At 36.9% G+C, this 23,306-nt stretch overlaps 1 protein-coding gene across 2 annotated transcripts in view; it reads right to left on the reverse strand.

Annotated features, from left to right (window-relative positions):
• UEVLD (UEV and lactate/malate dehyrogenase domains) overlaps nt 1–23,306 on the reverse strand; it is a 46,406-nt gene that overhangs the window by 5,382 nt on the left and 17,718 nt on the right. Inside the window, exons 5-9 of one of the 2 annotated variants that reach the window (XM_029209265.1) lie at nt 20,643–20,778; nt 19,787–19,905; nt 15,808–15,910; nt 9,449–9,619; nt 8,089–8,262 (exon numbers count right to left, since the gene is read on the reverse strand). In XM_029209265.1, the coding sequence (XP_029065098.1) occupies nt 8,089–8,262; nt 9,449–9,619; nt 15,808–15,910; nt 19,787–19,905; nt 20,643–20,778 (703 nt within the window). Of the gene's footprint in view, nt 1–8,088; nt 8,263–9,448; nt 9,620–15,807; nt 15,911–19,786; nt 19,906–20,642; nt 20,779–23,306 lie in introns of those variants that run through there. The other variant, XM_029209266.1, reaches the window with a different exon arrangement.

The following is a 23,306-nucleotide window of genomic DNA, read 5'->3' on the forward strand; positions in this document are numbered from 1 at the left end:
CCTCCCTCCCTCCCTCCCTCCCTCCCTCCCTCCCTCCCTTTATTTATTTTTGGCTGTATTGGGTCTTTGTTTCTGTGCGAGGGCTTTCTCTAGTTGCGGCAAGCGGGCGCCACTCTTCATCGCGGTGCGCGGGCCTCTCACTATCCTGGCCTCTCTTGTTGCAGAGCACAGTCTCCAGACGCGCAGGCTCAGTAGTTGTGGCTCATGGGCCTAGATGCTCCGCGGCATGTGGGATCTTCCCAGACCAGGGCTCGAACCCGTGTCCCTTGCATTGGCAGGCAGATTCTCAACCACTGCGCCACCAGGGAAGCCCCAGATTCTTAACCACTGTGCCACCAGGGAAGTCCACAATCCATAATTATATTAAACAAAGAGGAAAACATAGTTGCAACAGTTAAGTTGAAAAACATCGGAAAGTTTTAGAAGTTTTTATGTTAAGTTAAAAAAGAAGCAAAACCAAAAATTGTTACATGAAAAATATAAATACATGTGGACAAATTAAGGGGTTTTAAAAAATGTTTCACTTGAATGGAAGGGCTATACATGAATTATTTTCTAAAAAAATTTTGGCACATTATTAGTATATTCACAAAATAGAGAAAATTGAAGAGAAATGTCTGCTAAATGAAACATAGCATTCACAGACCTTGGAAAGATAAATAAAAAGGGCAAGGTAGGTATAAGAAAAGACAAAAGACACAAAGAAGTCTGGAATTTAATTATGAGTATTACTGCCATTATATATTACACACATAATCACGTTTTATCTTTCCTCTGAGTTTGGACTTATAAGAGCCATAAGAAAACAATGTTTGGAGAGAGGGAGAAAGCTTCACTACGTTCAAATTTGCTTCTGACACAGTCATTAGGATTTTCAGTTAAGTTTAGATGGACTGATTTCATTTTTTTGTTCATTTACTGCCCAACCCTTCACACTTCCTAAATGTATATTTATCCTAGTTTAAGAATCCCTTTCAAATAATGCATCTAATCAATCCTAATCTTTCTGGTTCTACTCCTTAAAATCAGTAATCCCCTGACCCCAAAAATTTTAATAAAAAATGACCATGTGATCTCTCTTTTCCATTACATATAACACCTATCCTTTAGGTAAGATTGATGCCCAAAGCAGATGATCTAACACTCTGTTTTGAGGTCCAGCCCTTGGGTTTCTAAAACACCATTTGAAGGAGTTATCTGCAGTTTACATATGATTTCAATATCACAGCTAAAAATAGCAGCTCCAAAGCACATGTTCTACTGACTAATTTGGTGGGGCATTGTATGAATGACCTTTGGATACAACAAGATGGTATCAGGATCATTCATTAATTTCAAAACATATTTACTGAGGCTGTTCCAAGCTCAAGGAGTTTACAGTCTGTTGGGGTGAAGAGACAAGTAAATATGCAATTATAACACAGTGTGATAGTGGTTATAATAGAGGCATAAACTTACTTAACCTGGAGAATTAGGGAAGGCTTCCTGGGAGAGGTGGCACTCAAGCCCAGTCTTTTTAATAAATTTATTTATTTATTTTTATTTGTTTATTTTTGGCTGCACCGTTGTTATGCGCGGGCTTTCTCTAGTTGCAGCGAGCAGAGGCTACTCTTTGTTGCAGTGCACCGGCTTCTCATTGCGGTGTCTTTCCTTGTTGCAGAGCACAGGCTCTAGGCACGGGGGCTTCAGTAGCTGGGGCACGCGGGCTCAGTAGCTGTGGCTCATGGGCTCTAGAGTGCAGGCACAGCAGTTGTGGCGCATGGACTTAGCTGCTCCGCGGCATGTGGGATCTTCCTGGACCAGGGCTCGAACCCGTGTCCCCTGCACTGGCAGGCAGATTCTTAACCACTGTGCCACCAGGGAAGCCCTCAAGCCCAGTCTTGAAGGGTAAGCAGGACTTAGCCAAATTAATGAATGTTCAGGGAAAGGAAGCATCAGGTGCAAAGGCAAGGCGGCATGAGAGTGCATGAACCCTTCGGGAAGCTGCAAGTTGATCATCTGACTAGCATAAAATGCTTGTCAGAAGATGAGGCTGAGGAAGGAAGCACAAAACAAATCCTAAAGGGTCTTATATGTCGTGTAATTCCTCCTCCAGGCTGTAACTGTCATTTGTCTCTGAAATACTTAAATAATTTCACTTACATATCTGCTATTCTTATAACTCTGTTTCTAAACCCTAATACTGCATTATTTCAAAGTGTAGTTTTCCATGTCCCTTTGCCAATTTTCTATTCATCACCATCTCGCTGTCTTGATCATTGTAGTAACAGCTACCATTTACTGAATGTTTACTCTGTGCCAGGCACTGTACTAAATGCTTAAGATAAATTATCTAATTAAGTCACAGCAAGAAAAAGTACAGCTTTGGAGTCAGACCAGGGTTCAAATTGCAGTTCTGCCCTTACTAAATGTGTAAACCTTGGACAAATTGTTAACCTCATTGAATCTTAAGCTTCCTCACATATTGATTTGGAAAACTACCACCATCTTCATGGAGTGTTTTTAAATTTTAAATGAGATATGCAAAGCATTTAATACTCAATAAAAAATAATTCTAATTTTGCTATTACTGTGGTGTCACCTATGCAAAGATACAACCAACTGGTGTCCATACATGAAACCAGCAGAGGGAGCCTCTAATCCATTTCTGGCTTCAAGACCAAGGTAATTATCGGTGGATAGAACTGTCTCTGAAACAAAGTAGAAGACAGGATAAAAAGTGATCTGATAGCAGTACCTAGAAGGGAGATAGGGAGATGGGTTGGGGAGTACATAGGTAGCTTCAATGGTATTTGTATTGTTCTTAATTGAGTATGGATTCATGAATGTCTGTTCTACTATGATGCTTTAAAACATACATATATGCTATACATATTCTTTTATATGTGTCAAATATTACATAATGTTATATTTAAGTGATCTCAATTCACATGCACCTACATCTCTCCATTTCTAGTTCCTACTTGAGAGCTCCCTTCCTTGCGCTTTTGTCTTACTTCCCTTGGACCTCTCTTATTGCAAGTCAACACTGCCTTTTATTATAGTCGTTTCCTATATTAGACTCCAAGCTGCCTAAAGACAGGGTCAGGTTCTTATTCATTTATGTAGCTCCAACAGCAGTCAGCACAGTACCTTAGGTTTATTTATCAAGTCACACCATCCTTTATTTTCTCTTCACAATGTTCTTATTCATTCAAAAATTATAACTTATTAGGGGGACTGGTTAAATAAATTTTGGTACATCCAGTAGTTTAAAAGAATGAGCAAGATCTATATATGTTATTATGCAATCATTTCCAAGTCATATCAATAAGTAAAAGGGCAAGACGGAGAATGATGTATTATGTATATTTCATACATGTGCTTGTCCATACACAGAACATTTCTGCAAGGTTGCATGGCTTCTAGAGAGAGGGACTGGGTGTCTGGCATAGAAGGGAGACTTATTTTCACTACATATTTTTTTGTACTATTTAATCCTTTTACAATATGAAAGTACGACTTTTTCAACTAAAAGAACAGCTTAATAATTTACTCTTTCAATAAGGAGAAGGTACACACACAAAATTCAAATTGGATCAGAATAAACAGCAGTTTAACAAAAGAATAAATATCTTGAGACAACATATGGTTAATTACCACATAGCTAGCAAGAGCTTTTAGCTCAGAGGAATGAAGGAATCACTGTGCAATGATGTGATCAGGAAAAGCTTCAAAGGGTAAGGTAAGGGAGACTTGACCTAGATCTTGAAGAATGAGATTTGAATATGCTGAGAGAGAAAGAGAAGGGATTACGGGAAAGGTAAATGCAATGGGCAAAGGTCCCTGTGGCTGAAGCAAAGCTGTGGGGTGGGGCCGAGATGCACAAGACCTGGGTTTTAGCCCCGCTTTGACCTGAAAAGCTACAGCCTCCTGGGGAGGTCACTCTTACCATCCCTGCATCCACTGCTGGCTCCCTACAACAAACTGTAATTGACGATCCCTTGGGTCGCTTCCAGCTCTCTAATATCATGACTCTCTCCATAATTGTAATTGGGGAGGAAGATTAAGACTGCATTTTGGGACTCCTTGAATGGCAAGCAAAAGAATTTAATAATTTGGTCAGAGGAAGCCTGTGAAAGTTTTTGAAAAGAGGAACGTGACTTAGGAACATTGAATTAATATGTGCAACATACTGCAAATACTGTAAGTTTTAGCTAATATCATTATTAATTTGGCATCATTTGGCGCCCTGGAGGTGGCTGGCTGCTGGGATGGCAGATGAAGAAGAAGACCCCACGTTTGAGGAAGAAAATGAAGAAACTGGAGGAGGTGCAGAAGGTGGACAGGGTAAAAGAAAGAGACTTTTTTCTAAAGAATGCCTCTCACTGTTGTGGCCTCTCCCGTTGTGGAGCGCAGGCTCCAGACGCGCGGGCTCAGCAGCCGTGGCTCGCAGGCCCAGCTGCTCCGCGGCATGTGGAGTCTTCCCGGACCGGGGAACGGGCCCGTGTCCCCTGCATCGGCGGGCGGACTCCCAACCACTGCGCCACCAGTACGGTGTATGATGTATGGGTTTGGGGATGACCAGAATCCTTATACCGAGTCAGTAGATATTCTTGAAGACCTTGTCATAGAGTTCATCACTGAAATGACTCACAAGGCGATGTCAATTGGAAGACAAGGTCGGGTACAAGTTGAAGATATCGTCTTCTTGATTCGAAAGGAGCCAAGAAAATTTGCTAGGGTTAAAGACTTGCTTACTATGAATGAAGAATTGAAACTAGCTAGAAAAGCATTTGATGAAGCAAACTATGGATCTTGACACCTTTTGTACTTTCTGAAGCTTCATTATTTTCTGGGGAAACCATATTTAATAACTATATTTTCCACAGTAAGGTTCTGATATCTAGCCATGTGAATGAAAGATAGAGAACCACAACGTTTTCAGTCTTTATTCATGTCTTCAATTTTAGAGTGATATTTGAGCCTTTAATTGCCTGCCGTTATATTACTATACTTTGAATTACTTACTGGATTTTAATGACCACATGTAAGTCAAAGTACCTTGCACACCATTCAGTTCCTTCTGATTTTGTGCCACTGTAGGCCGTACTGTGGCTGTTTAATATGTGAAATCTAAATGGTACCTTTGATAGCTAAGACATGTGTTTCATGTTTCTAAAGTTTATAGATTACAGTAGTCTAAGTTATTAAAAGATAGTGAACTGGTTTGTGTTTCTTTTAAGGAGAAAATGATAGAAAATACAGCCTTTTTTAAGAGTGTTTGTCTTAAGATAATTTGTTTTAATACTCTTTTCTTTAGATTACAAGTGATTTTTTTGATTTTAATTTTTTATTTTTTGAGAAACTAAAAGTTTCCTATGAATGCTTCTGTGTTGGAAGACCTATTTGATTTAAAACCTTTGGGGCTGGGCTTCCCTGGTGGCGCAGTGGTTGGGGGTCCGCCTGCCAATGCGGGGGACGCGGGTTCGTGCCCCGGTCCGGGAGGATCCCGCGTGCCGCGGAGCGGCTGGGCCTGTGGGCCATGGCTGCTGGGCCTGCGCGTCCGGAGCCTGTGCTCCGCGACGGGAGAGGCCACAGCAGTGAGAGGCCCACGTACCGCAAAAAAAACAAATCTTTGGGGCTTATACTGTTTGTCAGGTTTTAAGAGAACTCATTTCCTCAGGTCAAATTAAAGCTTCTAAATATAAGTGTTTTCAGTAGCAGGAATGGCATTGCTGAAAAAGCTGATGGTAGGATAAGCATTTGGGGTAGTGTTTTATTAACATATTTGTTAGTACTTGTTCATTGTGGAAATGTGTACTTGACTAAGACCACGTGTGGCTATAGAAACCACTTTTGTAGTTCAGCATATACAGGTTTTGTGTGTATTTAGCTTATTGTATTATTCTTGCACTTAGCTTAAAGTAAGGATTTAAAATTGCATTTAAGGGGATCATTGGATATTACTGTTTGTGAAACTGAATGTTTTGTGTGCTGCTTATAAACATTATCTATGAATCAGTACTTAGGAAAATTTTACTTTCTTAACCTATCAATATAAGGAATAAACTATGAAAAATTAAAAAGATTAAAAAAAAATTTGGCATCATTTACAGGGTAGACTAGAGGGAAAAGAGCACATTAACTGGGAGATCTGCAATAATCAGGCAAGCAGGAGATCAACATGGACCAGAATTCAAATGGTAGTAGTGAGTAAACTTGGGGGTCTTGAGCTTGTTTGAATCCCTAGACATTTGTTACTCTAATACATCTGCTCCAAGTTCTTATTTGCTCCCCTCTCCTGGTTCTATTGATTAGTGTTTAGTGTCAGGAAGCATTCTGAGCCTGAAAAGCTATTTCTGCTTGAATCACACTATCAGGTTTTGTCAAGGTTTATTCTATAGCCTGACTCTTTCTAGCACTGAACTTTCTAGGTGGCCAGTGCAGATTTATACAGATTTAAAATCTTCCTCCAGTTCTTCAGTTAAATCACTTCCTCACAGGCAGAGAAGTTCTTTTCTACATTGTGCTCTACCCTACAGCACCTACAGGCTGAATAGAGTAATAGTAATATACTCTAAATGAGGAAGCAATGATTAATTTTCCCCAAATTACATTTTTAGCATATTACCTGCATGCTCAAATACCTTTAATAGTTCCCCTCTGCCTGAGAATCACTTTCCAACTCTTTATCAGGTATTCAAGGATCTCCAAAATGTGACAGCAACCAAGTTTATCTGGTTGAAACTCTGCAACAACCAGTCTAGATATTTTTATCCCATGACCATGCCATACTTAAGTGTGTGCCTTTGCCTGTTTTCCCATTCCTGGAATGTCTGTCCCATTCTTTGCTATTTATTCAAATCCTATTCATTCTTCCAAAGTACAGTTCAATGATGGCCTACACAGAATTTTCTCCAGTCATTTCAACCCATGTTAAATGCTCACTCATAAGTGTCTAAGCACTGTAAATCTAAAATATATTCATTTTGGCACTTAATCAAATAGTATCCAATACTTTCATTGCTAGCCAAAACATCTTGTAAATATTTTTCTTGTTGCTCTAAAATAATTTTTAAGTATGATGAAGGAAGAGACTGTGCTCTGTGCCTCTTTTGTATCACACTAACATCTTATATAGTAGTAAGAAGAGTAGACACTCATATACTTGTTTAAATGAATAAAAATGAACAAACTTAGGATAAAGCACTTTTATCACCTAACCAACCTGACTTTATAGCATGAGGGAAAAATAAAGAAAAAAGAGATTCTTGAATCAAATAGGGAAAGCATTCATTTGGGATAGGAAAAGGGGCTTTCAAATCCAGGGGACTGTATTTTTTTATTTATTTTTTTTTATTGCAGTACGCGGGCCTCTCACTGCTGTGGCCTCTGCCGTTGCGGAGCACAGGCTCCGGAAGCGCAGGCTCAGCGGCCATGGCTCACGGGCCTAGCCACTCCGCAGCATGTGGGATCTTCCCGGACCGGGGCACGAACCCGTGTCCCCTGCATCAGCAGGCGGACTCTCAACCACTGTGCCACCAGGGAAGCCCAGGGGGACTGTATTTTATGAATGCTTTCTGTGGTAGGGACAGAGCAGAGAGCAAGTAGCTGGTAAAAAAAAAAAAAGGCCATAAGGATAAATAAAGAATGAAAATTCTGTTTAAAAAAGGTGAGAAACAGACAGGAGGTATGTACCTAGGGAGAAAGTCTGAACTTAGGGAAAGGTAAGCAAGATTGTAGGATGGGAGAGTAAAGGAAAGAGTTCTGTATATGCTTTAGTGTTTATGTAAATGTTGCTCTCCAGAAAATTAAACTTTTAAATTGATCCTGGATGCTGAAATTCAAATACAAAATATAAAAAGATAAATAAAAATATATAACCTAAGGGGGTCTTGCCTTTTACTTACAGAAAAGTAAATACAATCAAAATGACATGTTTGCAAAGTATATTCACAATACAGGGCCTGTCACACAAAAGGCACTCAAATGTGGAAAGAAAGCCAATTAAGCGCCACAATTCTGGAGTCCCCAGAACTGTGCATATCATGGCCTCTGGTGATGTAGGTTATCAATATACATAACTAATAAACATGTATTTCTTACCTTTGTCTTCTCCCTGCTCACCAATAACCCATACTTCTCTTCCTGAAGTCTGTGCCTTCAAAACATTTGTAATAATATATTGTAATCTCTGTGAATCCAGATTGCAACCAATTCCAATCACTCGATTTGCAGGAAATGCACTCAGTTTCCACGTCACATAGGTCATGATTTCCACTAAATATTACATACAAGGTGAAAATATAAATATTTTAAAAAATGTACTTCTAGTTCCTAAACAAAATATTTATTATTTTAATAAGTATATTAAAACTTGTATATACTCTTCTTAGGTCCTAAATGCACTATGAAGCATAACATAGCTTAAAATTTATTATATATTTAATATAATTTAATATATTATAATTATATATAATATAATTATATATAATTATATATAATATAATATAATTTAATATATAATATTAAGTTAAATATTTAATTTAATATATTATATATTATATATAATATATATATTTATTATATATAATATAATTTAATATATTTTAATTTTAATTAATAATTAAAAACAACTAACCAGGTTTCAGCATGATCTTACATAACTTTGCTGTTAAATATAAATTTTTAAGAGAGGAAAACAGATAATTTCCTAGAGCAGTTAAGTGAGAAAGATGAAAACTGGGTACAGAAAATCAGAAAATTTTTTTCATTGATCAAGTTCTCTTTTATATCTAGCTTAAGCTGAATTTCTATCTTTAAATTAAAATACTGATTCATATACCACCACCATGCTATACAGCATTATCAACAAAAATACAACTATTTTTTTCTTATGTGACAAAAGGATGTCAGGAATTAAACCAACATCCCTCAATCAACTGCTATAGGAGAACAAGTGAAATTCATATCATACTCCTATATTGAGAACATTAAAAAAAATCTGTTCACCAATTTGAGTCCAGTACCACCTAATTCTTTGAAAAAATTTTCTCAAATAATTTGAGAAACAATTTAAAATACAAAATGTTAAAAATGCACTCTGGTGTGCTCACTAACATTTTATGACACTTCAGAGTTAACAAAGGATCCTTCCTATAAGCTACTGCATCTTTCTCTTGGGTGTTTAACCATTTTCTCACTGAGAAAGGCATGGATAACGACCTGGAACATATTAATAGTAATATTATACAAAAAAATTGTAAGTTGTAACCTTGTAGTTAATGACAGTCAGAAGAAGTAACTGGTTGACAGGATATGGAAAATACTGCATTGTTCATCATAAGAGCAATTTAACTGAATGCTCTGGCTGTCCCTTTATAACCTTGTTTTATGACTTTTATCAGAAATGGCAATTCTACTGATACACTGGACCACCAAATTTATTTAAAATAAAGTCTTGTACCTGGTTGAGATGCAACGAGCAGGATGCCATGTGGACTATAATGTCCCAGAGCTGCAACAAAGGCTCTGAACATATCCACATTTCTCTGTACCACGTCGAGGTAGGACTGAGAACTACCCAGAGAGTTGACTGTGAAGATCACCACCTTGGAATGAGTAGAGGCAGACAAATCTAATGAATAAAAAGAAACAGTCTGAGCTCAAGATAAAGGTTTTAACCAAGTTCTTGTTCATGATAATCAGGTTCTTCTTTTCTACAATTAGACAGCTTTTAGCACAATTGCCTCTAGATCAATCCTGTGTCCATAGGAAGGATACAAAGTGCTGAGGTTTGCCTCCAGAAAGAGGATTAAAAGCAAGAGTGTATCCCGGGGAGGAAAGAGCAAAAAAGATAAAATAAATTACAGAATCCAGACTCCACAAACAGGGAATTAGGTTTCTATGTAATTCACAATTTTCTTAGAAAAAATAAATAATATGCTATAGGCAGAATGCACCTATAATCAATTACATCACTGATTTTTTTTTTTTAAGCTCTAGGTCCATCCATGTTGCTGCAAATGGCATTATTTCATTCTTTTTATGGCTGAGTAATATTCCATTTTTTATATATACCGCATCTTTTTTTAAAATTTTTATTGGAGTATAGCTGCTTTACATGTTGTGTTAGTTTCTACGGTACAACAAAGTGAATCAGCTATACATATACTTATATCCCCTCTTTTTTGGATTTCCTTCCTATTTAGGTCACCATAAAGCATTGAGCAGAGTTCCCTGTGCTATACAGTAGGTTCTTATTAGTTATCTATTTCATACATAGTATCATTAGTGTATATATGTCAATCCCAATCTCCCAACTCATCCCACCCCCCCCCTTCCCCCTTGGTATCCATACGTTTGTTCTCATCACTGATTTTTAAACTGGGAGTTTAGGAGTCCTAGACCTCCTTGAAAGTGACTAAGAGGCCATGTAGGAATGGGAATAAGCAGAAAGAAAGCTGGCAGGCACAGCATAGTGTTGTTTGTATCTGTTTTATTTATTAAGGATTCTACTCCAAAGAGGAAAAAAATTATTTGAAAATCTTTAAATCAAGATAAAACATCTTGGCTCATTTTTTTACTGACTTTTCCTTACATTGAAGCCCAGTGTCTTGGTTTTAGGTTCTTCTAATGGGGCTTACATGTAAGCAACTGTTATGACTTAGGAAAAGCTGTTCTCCAGAATTCATGTCTCTGATCCTCAAGCATACTTATGCTATTTTACAACTACATTACTCTCTATTACACAGTGTGTTTTACAGAAGTACATGCCAAAACAGTGGCCAGAATTATAAGTATCAGAAACAACAGAAAAATAATAAAGTAACTAGGGTGATATCAGTTCAGTCAACATGTGTAAATGATTATTAGCATCTCAGCAAGACAATGAGTCGATTCCAGGGTTTATAGTCTTAATTAAGCCTATAAGGCCATTTTCCTAAACAAGTTGCAGAATGAAACCCTTGTGTAAGGTGTCCACTGGGAAATGCATTATCCAATTTTAATTCATAATCTGACACAGCTGTGGGGGTACAGCCAAAAACTGGAGTCCTGCATCTTAATTATGATTCTTCATGAGTCCTCTTAAGTAAATAATGCCTATGTTCTAGTGTTCAGAATAGATACCTGGTAATGAGTCAAAATCTCAGCATTGGAAGACATTAGAACTGAAAGGGATACAGTTAATACTTCCATGCCACTTCTATGTGCCAGGTACTGTTCTAAGACCTTGACCTGTATTTACTCATTTAATGTAATCCACAACACACTGTGGGGCGATATCATTCCCATTTTACAGATGAGGAATCTGAGGCACAGAGAAGTTAAGTAACCTGCTCAAAGTCATAGAGCTAGTAAGTAGCAGAGCCAGAATTCAAGCCCAGGCAGACTGGCTTCAGAGTGCTGTTCAACACTATGCTATATTTAGGAACTTAGTCCTATACCCTCATAAAGTTGAGGAAATGGATATCTGGAAGGATTAGGTAGCTTGTCCATACTACCGTATTAAATACCAGTGAACAGTTGAATTTATGACCCTACAGTTTGGCCCCAACCTATCTTGCCAGGATCACATTTCCTTTCTTTTCCTTCTTTAGCTTCCTGTACTTTGAATGATGAAATGCCCTCACCCTCAAGGTTGACTTATAAGTAAACAGAGTAGCAGCTGTCTAATATGATTTCAGAAGTGCAAGAAAGCCTTCCTACTCTAAAGCCTTTTAATCTCTCCATAGGCCTGGGGTGGACACAGGCTTCTGTAAGTTTAAAAAGCACCTCAGGTGATTCTCACACAAGGGATCAATCCATAACCCATGTTTTAAGAACCACTGGCTATTGAGAAAATTTTACTTTGCTCCATATGTCAAAAACAGCTCTTTTTGTTTGTTTTTGGCCATGCCACGCAGCATGTGAGATCCTAGTTCCCTGACCAGGGATCCAACCCATGCTCCCTGCAGTGGAAGCCTGGAGCCCTAACTACTGGGCAGCCAGGGAACTCCCAACAACAACTTATTTTTTAATTTGCAACTATTGAACACTTTTTTCTTGAGGCACACACATACACATACTCATACACCCAAATATCTATGCTTGTATATGCAGAGACTATTTCTGGAGTGAATCATAAGAAATTGGTAACAAACATGTTTGAAACTCCTGCTTACTAACTGTGTGACCAAAGCCACAATCTCTCTCAGCCATCTATAAAATAAAGTAAGAGAAGTAATGGAATATATGTAAACTATCTAGCTTGTATTATTGGATTCCCTGAAAAAAAATGGCATCTATTATTATTATTAAGGATAAGGGACCAACATAGTAGTGTCTTCAGCCAGGAAATGACATGATCAAAATAATCACAGGATAATTATTCTATTAGCTATGTTTAATATAAAATAAAAGTAATCAGCAGAAAGGAAACAGGAACCCTCATATACTGCTGGTGAGAGTATAAATTAGTACAGCTTAATAATATACATTTTAAAAACACCTTTGACCCAGTAATTCTACTTTATCCTACTAGGTAGAGAAATACACAAAGATTTTTATTACATTACAATGTTCTCTGCAGCATTATTTGTAATCACAGAAAAACACAAAAAAACTAAATGTCTACCAATAGGAGACAGACATCCATATGACGGAATATTATTATAAAGCTGTTCAAAGATATAGAGCTATTTAGACCTCTATGTGCTATTAATAATGATCTTCAAAATGATACTATAAATTAATCAATAACTTAAACACAGAATTGCGATATGACCTAGCAATTCCATTTCTGGGTACATACCAAAAAGAATTGAAAAGAGGTGTTCAAACAAAAACTTGTACAAAAATGTTCACAGCAGCACTACTGACAATAACAAAAAGATGCAACCCAAATGTACATCAACTGATAAGTGGATAAATAAAATGTGGCATATCCAGACCATAGAATATTATTCAACCATAAAAAGGAGTGATAAATGCTACAATATAGATGAACCTTGCAAACATTATACTAAGTGAAAGAAGCCAGACACAAAAGGCCACATATTGTGTAATTCCATGTATATGAAACATCCAGAAGAAGCAAATCCAGAGTAGATCAGTGGTTGCCAGGGCCTGGGGAAAAGGGAAAATGGGGAGTGATTGCTTCATGTGTAGAGGGTTTCCGTTTGGGGTGAGGAAAATGTTCTGGAACTAGATATTCGTGACAGTTGCACAACATTGTGAACATACTGAATGTCACTAACGGTAAATTTATGCTATATGTATTTTAACACAATAAAAAAAGGGATAAAAATATTAAGTGCAAAAAACAAGTGCAGAACCAGTTTCCCCAATCTGACTCCTGAAGCAACTACTCTTAACAGTTCCTCAGTATTTCTCCAGATTTAGTCTATGCACACTGTTTGTTTATGTATGTATAGTATGCATGTTTGCAGGCTCATATATACCTATGCACAGCCCTCCCCGAAGTATGTTAGTAGCTATTTAAAAAATCCAAATGGAGAAAAGTACAACTCTAGGATGATCATCAACGCCTGTCATGATGGGGCATTACTAAAATTTCCAAATGAGCTTACTTTCCCAAAATTATTAACACACTTCTCCATATCATAGAACATATTTGAGATGTTAGCTAATATTATATTTTAAATTACCTCATGTAATAGTAATTATCAGGAATATGCAATCAAAATTAACAAGGGGAACATGAAAGTTGCCCCAATATAGTGCTCATTCATTCAAAACTCCTTACTTGGTGGCAAGTACCACATCCTATATATCTACTCCAAGGATTCTATTCTTTCAATTATCTGAAACAATAGTTATTGATGGTTAATGAGACACATAGGAAGAAACAATTTCCTCAGGTCCTAAATGGCCTCACAACCTCTAGGGTTCATGTACTAAACAGTCTCCTGGAGTGATTTGGAAGAGTGAAGAGGTCCCTTAAGAACTTCAGTACCTGGAAATGAGAGGCACAAGAGACTATCCAGCTCCCCAAAGGATCCTCTGTACAAGGCCTACAAAAGGGCCATTAAAGGAACTATTGTACTCTTTCCAGAGAAGGAAAATAAATCCATTGTATCCTACAGGGATCCAGAGGCTTGCTAGAACTATTACACCCAATTTTTATAACCTATAGGTATAATTTCAATTTTTTGATCCACTGCGGTTCTTAGTACATTCAGCCTTGTGAAACCATGTCTCGATATTTTATTTGGAAAATATGGTTAAGAAAATAACCATATTTTATTTGGAAAATATGGTTAAGAATATGGTTAAAAAATATGGTTAACATTCCCCGGTGGCGCAATGGTTAAGAATCCACCTGCCAATGCAGGGGACACAGGTTTGAGCCCTGGTCCAGGAATATCCCACATGCCGTGGAGCAGCTAAGCCCGTGCGCCACAACTACTGAGCCTGTGCTCTAGAGCCCGTGAGCCACAACTACTGAGCCCACGTGCCACAACTACTGAAGCCAGCATGCCTAGAGCCCATGCTCTGCAACAAGAGAAGCCACTGCAATGAGAAGCCCACAACGCACCACAACGAAGAGTAGCCCCCACTCCCTGCAACTAGAGAAACCCCGCGCGCAGCAATGAAGACGCAACACAGCCAATAAATAAAATAAATAAATTTATTAAAAAAAAAAAAAAAAGAATACACGAGACCTGAGTAAGGAAAGGCAAAGGAAAGCTAAGCAACTATAGCATATTACAACCTGACTCTAGCTATAACCTGGTTTTTGGAGACTAAACATTCTCTAGTTCAATGGCTTTCCAATTTTTTTTGATCATGCATCCCTGGTAATAAAATAACTTTATTCCCACATCCCCAAATCTGGTATTTACCTACATATATACGTCTGTACTAATATATTATGTACATTGTTAAATATATGCAAATCTTTTGAATTAAAAAGATTTTAAAAATTACTTTTTTAACATTCTAAATTTTATTTATTAATGATACAAACCCCTCTTTCGTTCTTATTAAAATTCATTTTAACAATATATTTTTAGTGAAAGTAATGTGAATGAATTTTTTTTTAATCTTGGTTTAGCACTTTGCTATATACCAAGAGGTATGTATTAATTCCCACTTTACAGATGATAAAACTGAACTTTGAGAGATTATATAATCTGACAAATGGCAGAGCTAGTATGCAAACCCCCATGTCTAACTCTAAAATCAGTGTTCTTAACCAATATATTATGAAAAAGGAAGCAATCAGAGAAAACAATTTATACTAAGGTATAATTCAGAGACTGAAAATAAATCCTTGCAACCAATTTGAATGTTATTTGCTTATCTGACTCTTATTAACCTAATTAGTTGCGATCTGTATGACTTTAGGTAAGTCCCTTAATTTATATGAACCTCAGTTTCCCAATATGTAAAATGAGGGACTTGGACTAGGTGATCTTTAAGATGCTTTCAGCAATAAAATTCTAGGACTCTAGGCAGAGCACAGAGAATTTTTAGGGCAGTGAAACAACTGTTTGATACCATAATGGTGGATACATGTTTGATTTGTCCACACCTATAGAATATACAAAGACAAGAGTGAACCCTAATGTAAACTATGGACTTTGGATGATAATGATGTGTCCAGGGAGGTTTATCAATTATACCACTTAGGTAGGGGATACTGACAATGCAGAGGCTGTGCATGTGTGGGGGCAGGGGGTATACAGGAAATCTCTGTACCTTCTGCTCAATAATACTCTGAACCTAAAACTGCTCTAAAAAATAAAGTCTACAAAAAAATTCTAGGACTCAAATATAAGGGCAAACAAGGCACAAATCTTTTAAGCAGAATAACCAGACCTTTGCTGATCTCCACATTAGGCAGGTTGAATATGTCAAGGTCCATTATCACTCCTTTAGTCCCTTCTGAGAGGTCTAAGAGGACCAGTCTGTCTGCAATGCCCTGTACAGTACAATAAGAAAAAGAATAGCATTACACTGCACATGGCCAGTTACTCAGTTTAAATTCATTCAGAAGTGAGAGCTAAGGGAGAACGAATACATAGGCCTATGTGCTCTCTTATGAAGGAAGTAGCACAATAGCAATAAAAGGGACATGAAAGCAAGAAAATACTATGCACTTGAATAATGTGATCCTTTAGGCTTAACTAAAAACTGGGCTCTAACAGGGCTTAACTCAGAAGTCACAGAGTGCAGGTTTCTTTTGATGGGATAATGAGTAATAAGATGACATGGTGCACTCAATATGTTTGCTATTGTTCTTCCGTTTATGTTTTCGTTTTGTCATAATTTCCATTCTGAAAGAACTTAGAGTGATTTTTTTTGGTCTATTTTTTGGTCTATTTTAGCATCAATGTCAACATTAATGCCAAGTTTCTCTTAAAAAGAAAAAAAGATAATAGTCATAAAGCTAAAATAAAACCCAATTATCATGCAGTTCTCTCCCCAGAGATCTCATGGAAAATACTTCACATGCCTGTAGACAGCTTTCTAGGTGCCATGGTGGGCTGACCATAAACAACAGGATGGAAACTCCTAAGAGACGATTTATCTTTGTGGAAGTCCTTTTTCCAAAGCAGCCAGGGATATGAGCATCTCTCCTATCTTAAGGTGCAGGAGCAAGACTACCCAGGGATCTACCAGACTATGAGGCAGAAAGTGTACAGGAAGCAATCCAGCCATGCTACTTATTAACTTTGCAAGACTGAGCAAGTCACTGAACTTGGTCTTATTTCTTGGAGTTATGAAGATTAATTATGTGACACAGGGCTGGCAAAGAGCAGTCCTCTCTAAATGGTACCTATTAATTTTATCAACATTAACCACACTCATAAGAGAAATGCAAAGAAAACTATGAGTTACCATTTTTCATTTATCAGACATGCAAAGATCCCAAAGTTTAACAGTAGTGTGAGAAAACAGGTATTCTCAAACACTGTGGGAATGAGAATGAACTAGCACAATTGATATGAGGGATAATTTGACAATTTCTGTCAAAGTTTAAAAACACAGGGACTTCCCTGGTGGTCCAGTGGTTAAGACTTTGCCTTCCAGTGCAGGGGGTGCAGGTTCGACCCCTGGTTGGGGAGCTAAGATCCCACATGCCTCATGGCCAAAAAACCAAAACATAAAAACAGAAGCAATGTTGTAACAAATTTCAATACGGAAAAAAAAGGTCCGAATCAAAAAAAAAATCCTTATAAAAAAAAAATAAAAACACAACTCCCTTAATCCATCAACCTCATTTGTAGAAATCATCCTACAAGTTTATTAGTACATGTGTAAAATGATACAATATGTATAAGGATATTCAAAAGACTAGAAACAAACTAAATGTCCATCAATAACCACAAGGCAGTGTTACATAGTGGTTTAGAGCAGAGCTTCTCAAGCTTTAAGGGATCGCCATTTAATAGATCAGTGAAGCACATGGGTTACCAGGAATTTTGTAAAAATGCAGATTTACTTCCTTTGATCTGGAGTAGGGCCTGAGATTATGTATTTCCAATAAAATCTCAGATGATGCCAATGCCACACGTTGGGTAATAAGGATCTAGGATACAGGCTCTGTAAATAGATTGCCCAACCTCAAACCCTGGCTCCTTTTATTAATACTGTGACTTTGGGCAAGTTGGGTAACCTCCCTATGCCCTGGTTTCTTCATTTGTAAAATGACAGTAACGATAGTACCTAAGCCACAAGGTTGTCGTAAAAATTAATCAAGTGGGACTTCCCTGGTGGCGCAGTGGTTAAGAATCCGCCTGCCAATGCAGGGAACTCGAGCCCTGGTCCAGGAAGATCCCACATGCTGCGGAGCAACTAAGCCTGTGAGCCACAACTACTGAGCCTGAGCTCTAGAGCCTGTGAGCCACAACTACTGAGCCCGTGTGCCACAACTACTGAAGCCCATGCACCTAGAGCCCATGCTCTGCAACAAGAGAAGCCACTGCAATGAGAAGCCCATGCACTGCAATGAAGAGTAGCCCCCGCTCACTGCAACTAGAGAAGAGTCCGCTCGCAGCAACAAAGGCCCAACGAAGACCCAATGCAGCCAAAAAAATCAATCAATTAAAAAAAAAAATGAAACAAGTGTTTAGACAAGTGCCTGGATCTAGTAAGCATTCAGTAAGGGTTAGTTACTGCTGCTACCACCACTTCAACTACTGCCATTATTATGACTACTACTGCACTAGTTGAATATTGTTGCACTATTCGAATATTGTACCTTGTATCAAAATATTAACATTTAAAGGGAAAAACGGAAAAAAACTTTCCAACTAGACAGTTCACAAACAAAGAAATACTGATAGTCCGACTTCCAACAGTTAAAGAAATATGACTGTAAGGGGTCTTCCTACACTTACCAAAAGCAAATAAAATTGATAAAACTTAGTACTGTTAGCAATGACAAAAATCAGGTTGATGTGTGCATTGTTATTAGCAGTGTAAATTACACTGTTATTCGCAGTGTAAAGTTCTGCCCTTCTGAAGAGCAATCTAGCAATACGTAATAAGTACCATAAAAACCATTCATGCCCTCTGACTCACTGGTACTATTTCTGAGATTATGTGCCCCTAACAGAAAATTCAGACAAGAAAATAAACAACTTGTAAGGCAATGTTTATAGAAGCATTCTACTAACAAAAGATCTACAAACATTTCAAATTACACTTAAGAAGGAAGAGTGCATTCAGATGGAGTGTGGAGGAAATGAAAATATAATATGGCAAAAGTTAGCATATATGGTTCTGAACAGTTAGCTTTTAAAATCTTCTAGCTCCCTGGATACAATTTAACTATTTGCTGAAGTAGAACCTACCTCCAAGATATACGTGAATCTTAAATGGAAAGGGAAGAATTTAGATGGCAATCAATCAAACTTTAATAGAAAAGAAAACCAAATACCGGCTATCAAATAAATACATGGAGGAAGAGCTAGTCCAGCAGTCCCCAACCTTTTTGGCACCAGGGACAGGTTCCGTGGAAGACAATTTCTCCTCAGACCGGGGGCGGGGGGGGCGGTGGAGGGGTGGTTGGATGGATGGCTCAGGCGGTTATGGTTCAGGCGATGGGGAGCAGCAGATGAAGTTTTACCCGCTCGCCCACCGCTCACTTCTTGCCTGGTTCCTAACAGGCCACAGACCGGTAGTGGTCCTCGGCCCGGCGGCTGGGGACCCCTGAGCTAGTTTATCCTGGTCTACATGGCTCAAATGACACAGACATGCTGTTACCATGATACTGGGCCCTGGAGGGTCTTTCAACCTCTCTGAAGGGGGACTTAAGCCTTTCTGAAAATAATTTATATAGAAAAGATCTAGTAAAAAGGACTGATGGAAAAATAGACAAATCTCAAACTACTGTAAAATATCAAATTAGGAACTATGATCCTAAAAGAAAGTGGAGTAATTACACAAGAAAAGGCAATTGTTTTTTAAAAATGTTAATTTTAGAAACAGCTAAATTAAGTATTATATTAAATAACAGTTTAATTAAAGCAGCAGGACTCAGAAAACACAAACGAATTTGTGACTAAGTCAGATGAATGTCAACTTGAGGTTTCCCTTGGATTAGGATGATAAGCCCATTGTTCAAATCATGTTTTCAAAGCCTATTCCACAACTAACTACTAATTAAGAAGCAACATTACTGATGAGAGCTTTCACATATTTTTTTTGTCAGCTTACTAAATATATTTTAAGGCAAAATGAAGTTTTCCCACATGACAAAATGAAGCCATTACTTCTTGTGTGTTAAATAGAAACTGCCTAAAAGTGTAGCAATATGACAGATGTATTTATAACCACTATGCTTACATACCTTTGCTGAAATTGCTAATGTGCAGGCAATTCCCAGTTCTCCACCGCCAACCACAGTAATTTTATTGACTGTTTTATTCTCATGATTTGCCCAGTTCTTTGAATTTATATCTGAGACACCTAAAAAGTAAAGTGAACTATCATAAGAATTTAAAAGTATCAAAAATCTTTTTAGCATCTTAAAAAAAATACACCAAAGTTCAATAACTTGGACAGAAAACATGGTACTAGGCACTCCATAATAGACATTCAAAAATATTGTTGAACAAATGAAATGCAAGAAAGACAGGAATCTCATAATAAATACTCTACTAAATAGAGGCTATCATTTTAAAAAGAAAATATCTTTCCAAACATTTAAAAAATATTATATAAGACTCTTAAAAAAATAGGATTTCCATAATTCTGAAAAACATTGTGATTCTTACTGCTCTAGTCTACAATGCAAAAAAATGTTTAACATGAAATTTTGCAAGCATGGGTATTTTGCTTTATCCTCAATGAGGAACAATGAGAATCATAGATTCTCTGGTCCAGTATACTGAATGAGGCAAAAAGCCACACAAACATATAATGAAAAAGGCTTGGGATCATTAATATATATCAAGTGGTTTTGAAAATAACAAATTATTTTAGCTGTCAGGATAAAAGTAATCTTCTACATTTTAAGAAACCATATTCATTGGAACTGTATGGTAATACTTACCTTACGATAAACATATAGGAATTTTTGATTCAACACAGATATGTACATATACAAGCATGTATTTATTTAGAGAAATCAAGTAGCAGAGAGTAAAGGATATTAATGAGAAATTGTAAACTCATAACTCTTATGATTAAACAAAAATACAAACCTTCAGTGATTTTTGCAATATAGGCTAGCAAGTCTACCTGCTGTGCCTCATCAGATGATGGCAGAGAATACAGGGGAAGTTCTTCTTGAAACTTGGCAATCATTTCTTTAATTAATCCAACAATGACAGATTTAGGCTACAGAACACACACAAAGGGAAAAGTTATGCAAAAATTTTGCTAAGGAATACTACCTTGTTACAGAGTTAGCCAAAAGAAAGTATTACGTCATGCTCTCATTTTTCGAAAACTACCATACAAATTATATGATACTTTTAACTGTTTTAATACATTTAATCGAAAAAAATTAATTTTTTAGCTGAAAAATAAAGGGAGAAATGCTAAACCCACATCTCCAAAAAGTGGGAAAACAGCATAAATGTGCTTACTAGCAGAGTACCTATATTTGGGAATGGTCTTGTCTATCTGCCTTTTTTTAACTTTTTATTTTGAAATAATTGCAGACTTACAGAAAAGTAGCAAAAAAATAGTACAAAGAATGTCCATATACTCTTCACCCAGATTACTCGAATGTTAACATTTTATCAGATTTGCTTGCTTAGTCTCTTTTCCTCTATTTTCTGAACCAAGAGTAAACTGAAGATGTGATACCCCTTCACCCCTAAATACTTTAGCATATATTTCCTAAAAGAAAGAACAAAACATTCTCCTATATAACCACTATCAAATCATAAAATTAATACTGATATTTATCTAATCCAGTACCGTTCATTTTAATTTAACTGGTTAAGCAACCTTAGTGAAATGCACTTAACCTCTCTGAGCTTCAGTATTACTAGCAATACAATGTGAATAATAAATCCCAATAATATGAGAAACAAATGAGCTAATGTATGCAAATTATATGTTGTGAGTGTAAAATACATTTTTTATTATTATTAGGAATATTCAGTGGCTTGCTCATTCTAAAAATTGCTTAATTTCTCAGAGTCTAGGTTTCACTCTAATAAATTTTTTTGTGTGTGTGTGGTACGCGGGCCTCTCACTGTTGTGGCCTCTCCCGTTGCGGAGCACAGGCTCCGGACGCGCAGGCTCAGCGGCCATGGCTCACGGGCCCAGCCGCTCCGCGGCATGTGGGATCTTCCCGGACCGGGGCACAAACCCGTGTCCCCTGCATCGGCAGGCGGACTCTCAACCACTGCGCCACCAGGGAAGCCCACTCTAATAAATTTTTTATTAGAATAAAAAAACTCATATACCTTTAAAGACTAAGCAGATAACGTAATGTGTGAAGTTGTCAAGTGTGAGAAAATTTGGGGAGATGGTCACTGTGGTAATTTGGAAATAGTACATGTATAGTCATTCAAATCCATATTAAGAACAAAACAAAGCAAAACAAAACCACTGTGCTGTTCAAACAAAATTCTGTAGGCCTAATGCAGCACACTGACTCTCTTGGGGAAAATGTCTGCAATCCTTGGCCTAGATGACCTCTAGATTCCTTCTAGCTCCAAACTCTGTATAGCTATACTATGTAATTCCAACTGCATGTGGAACTTAAAGTTTACGTAGTACTTTTAAAAATCATAACATCATACTGTTTTAAATTGAAGTATAGTTGATTTACAATGTTGTGTTATAGTTTCAGGTGTACAGCAAAGTGATTCAGTTATATATATATATATATTCTTTTTCAGATTCTTTTCCATTATAGGTTATTACAATATATTGAATATAGTTCCCTGTGCCATATTATCTATTTTATATATAGTAGTGTGTATCTGTTAATCCCAAACTCCTAATTAATCCCTCCCCCTCCCCCAAATGTGGTTCTTCTAAATAGGGCCATTTAAATAATATAATATCTTCTTAAGACTAGTTTTAGCTTATAATAAAGAGGTTCAGAATAGTAAAATGAAATCAATACTGTCTGATCTGAAATCAAGCACAACCTTGACTAGATTATAGGACTATCTCTGAGTATTTATTAAATAAACAAAACTATGAAAAGAGATGCCAAAGAAAACCACAAAGAGGAAACGGGAAAGATAAATTCCCACAATAGGGCACAGATGTCAAAATACTGTTAAAGGATAGTATTCTTTTTTAAAGTTGTAAAAATGGATGAAAGAGATAAACAGACAATTCAAAAAAGAAGAAACGTACATGATAAATAAATGTATGATAAGATTTCAATTTCTCAAATAACCAAAGAACTAAACATTAAGGTTAAGACATCATTTTTGTCCTTCCAACTAACGAATTTTTATCATGCCCTATTCGTCACATTTAACTGGTAATCTTATTTAAATCACCAAGTAATGCAAATAATGTACAGGTTCATAAAGTAAAAGATTAATGTTTCCCCACCTAAACTCCACTACTGACAATTTGGTATGCAGTTTTTCTTTTTCTATTTCTTTTTTTCTTCTTTATAAAAGTTTTATTTATATGAAAAAAATAGAAAACCATAAAACAATATGAAATGCATCCACAATTGCATATCCTTTTACAATATGTATATAAAATAAGAAGTGATAATCCTAATGCCATCCTTTACTTCAACCTCACTCCTCTCTGACAGATCCCTGTCCTCCTGTCCTACAACTTTCTGGGTATATACAAATATATTATAAATTATCCTTTCATAAAAGTTGTAGTTACTTACAAAAATGAGAGCAGATTCTACATCCTTCTAAGTAAAT

The sequence above is a fragment of the Monodon monoceros genome, unplaced genomic scaffold (genome assembly GCF_005190385.1).
Source record: "Monodon monoceros isolate NGI ecotype Baffin Bay Population unplaced genomic scaffold, NGI_Narwhal_1 Super_Scaffold_7, whole genome shotgun sequence".
NCBI classification, from domain to species: Eukaryota; Metazoa; Chordata; class Mammalia; order Artiodactyla; family Monodontidae; genus Monodon; species Monodon monoceros.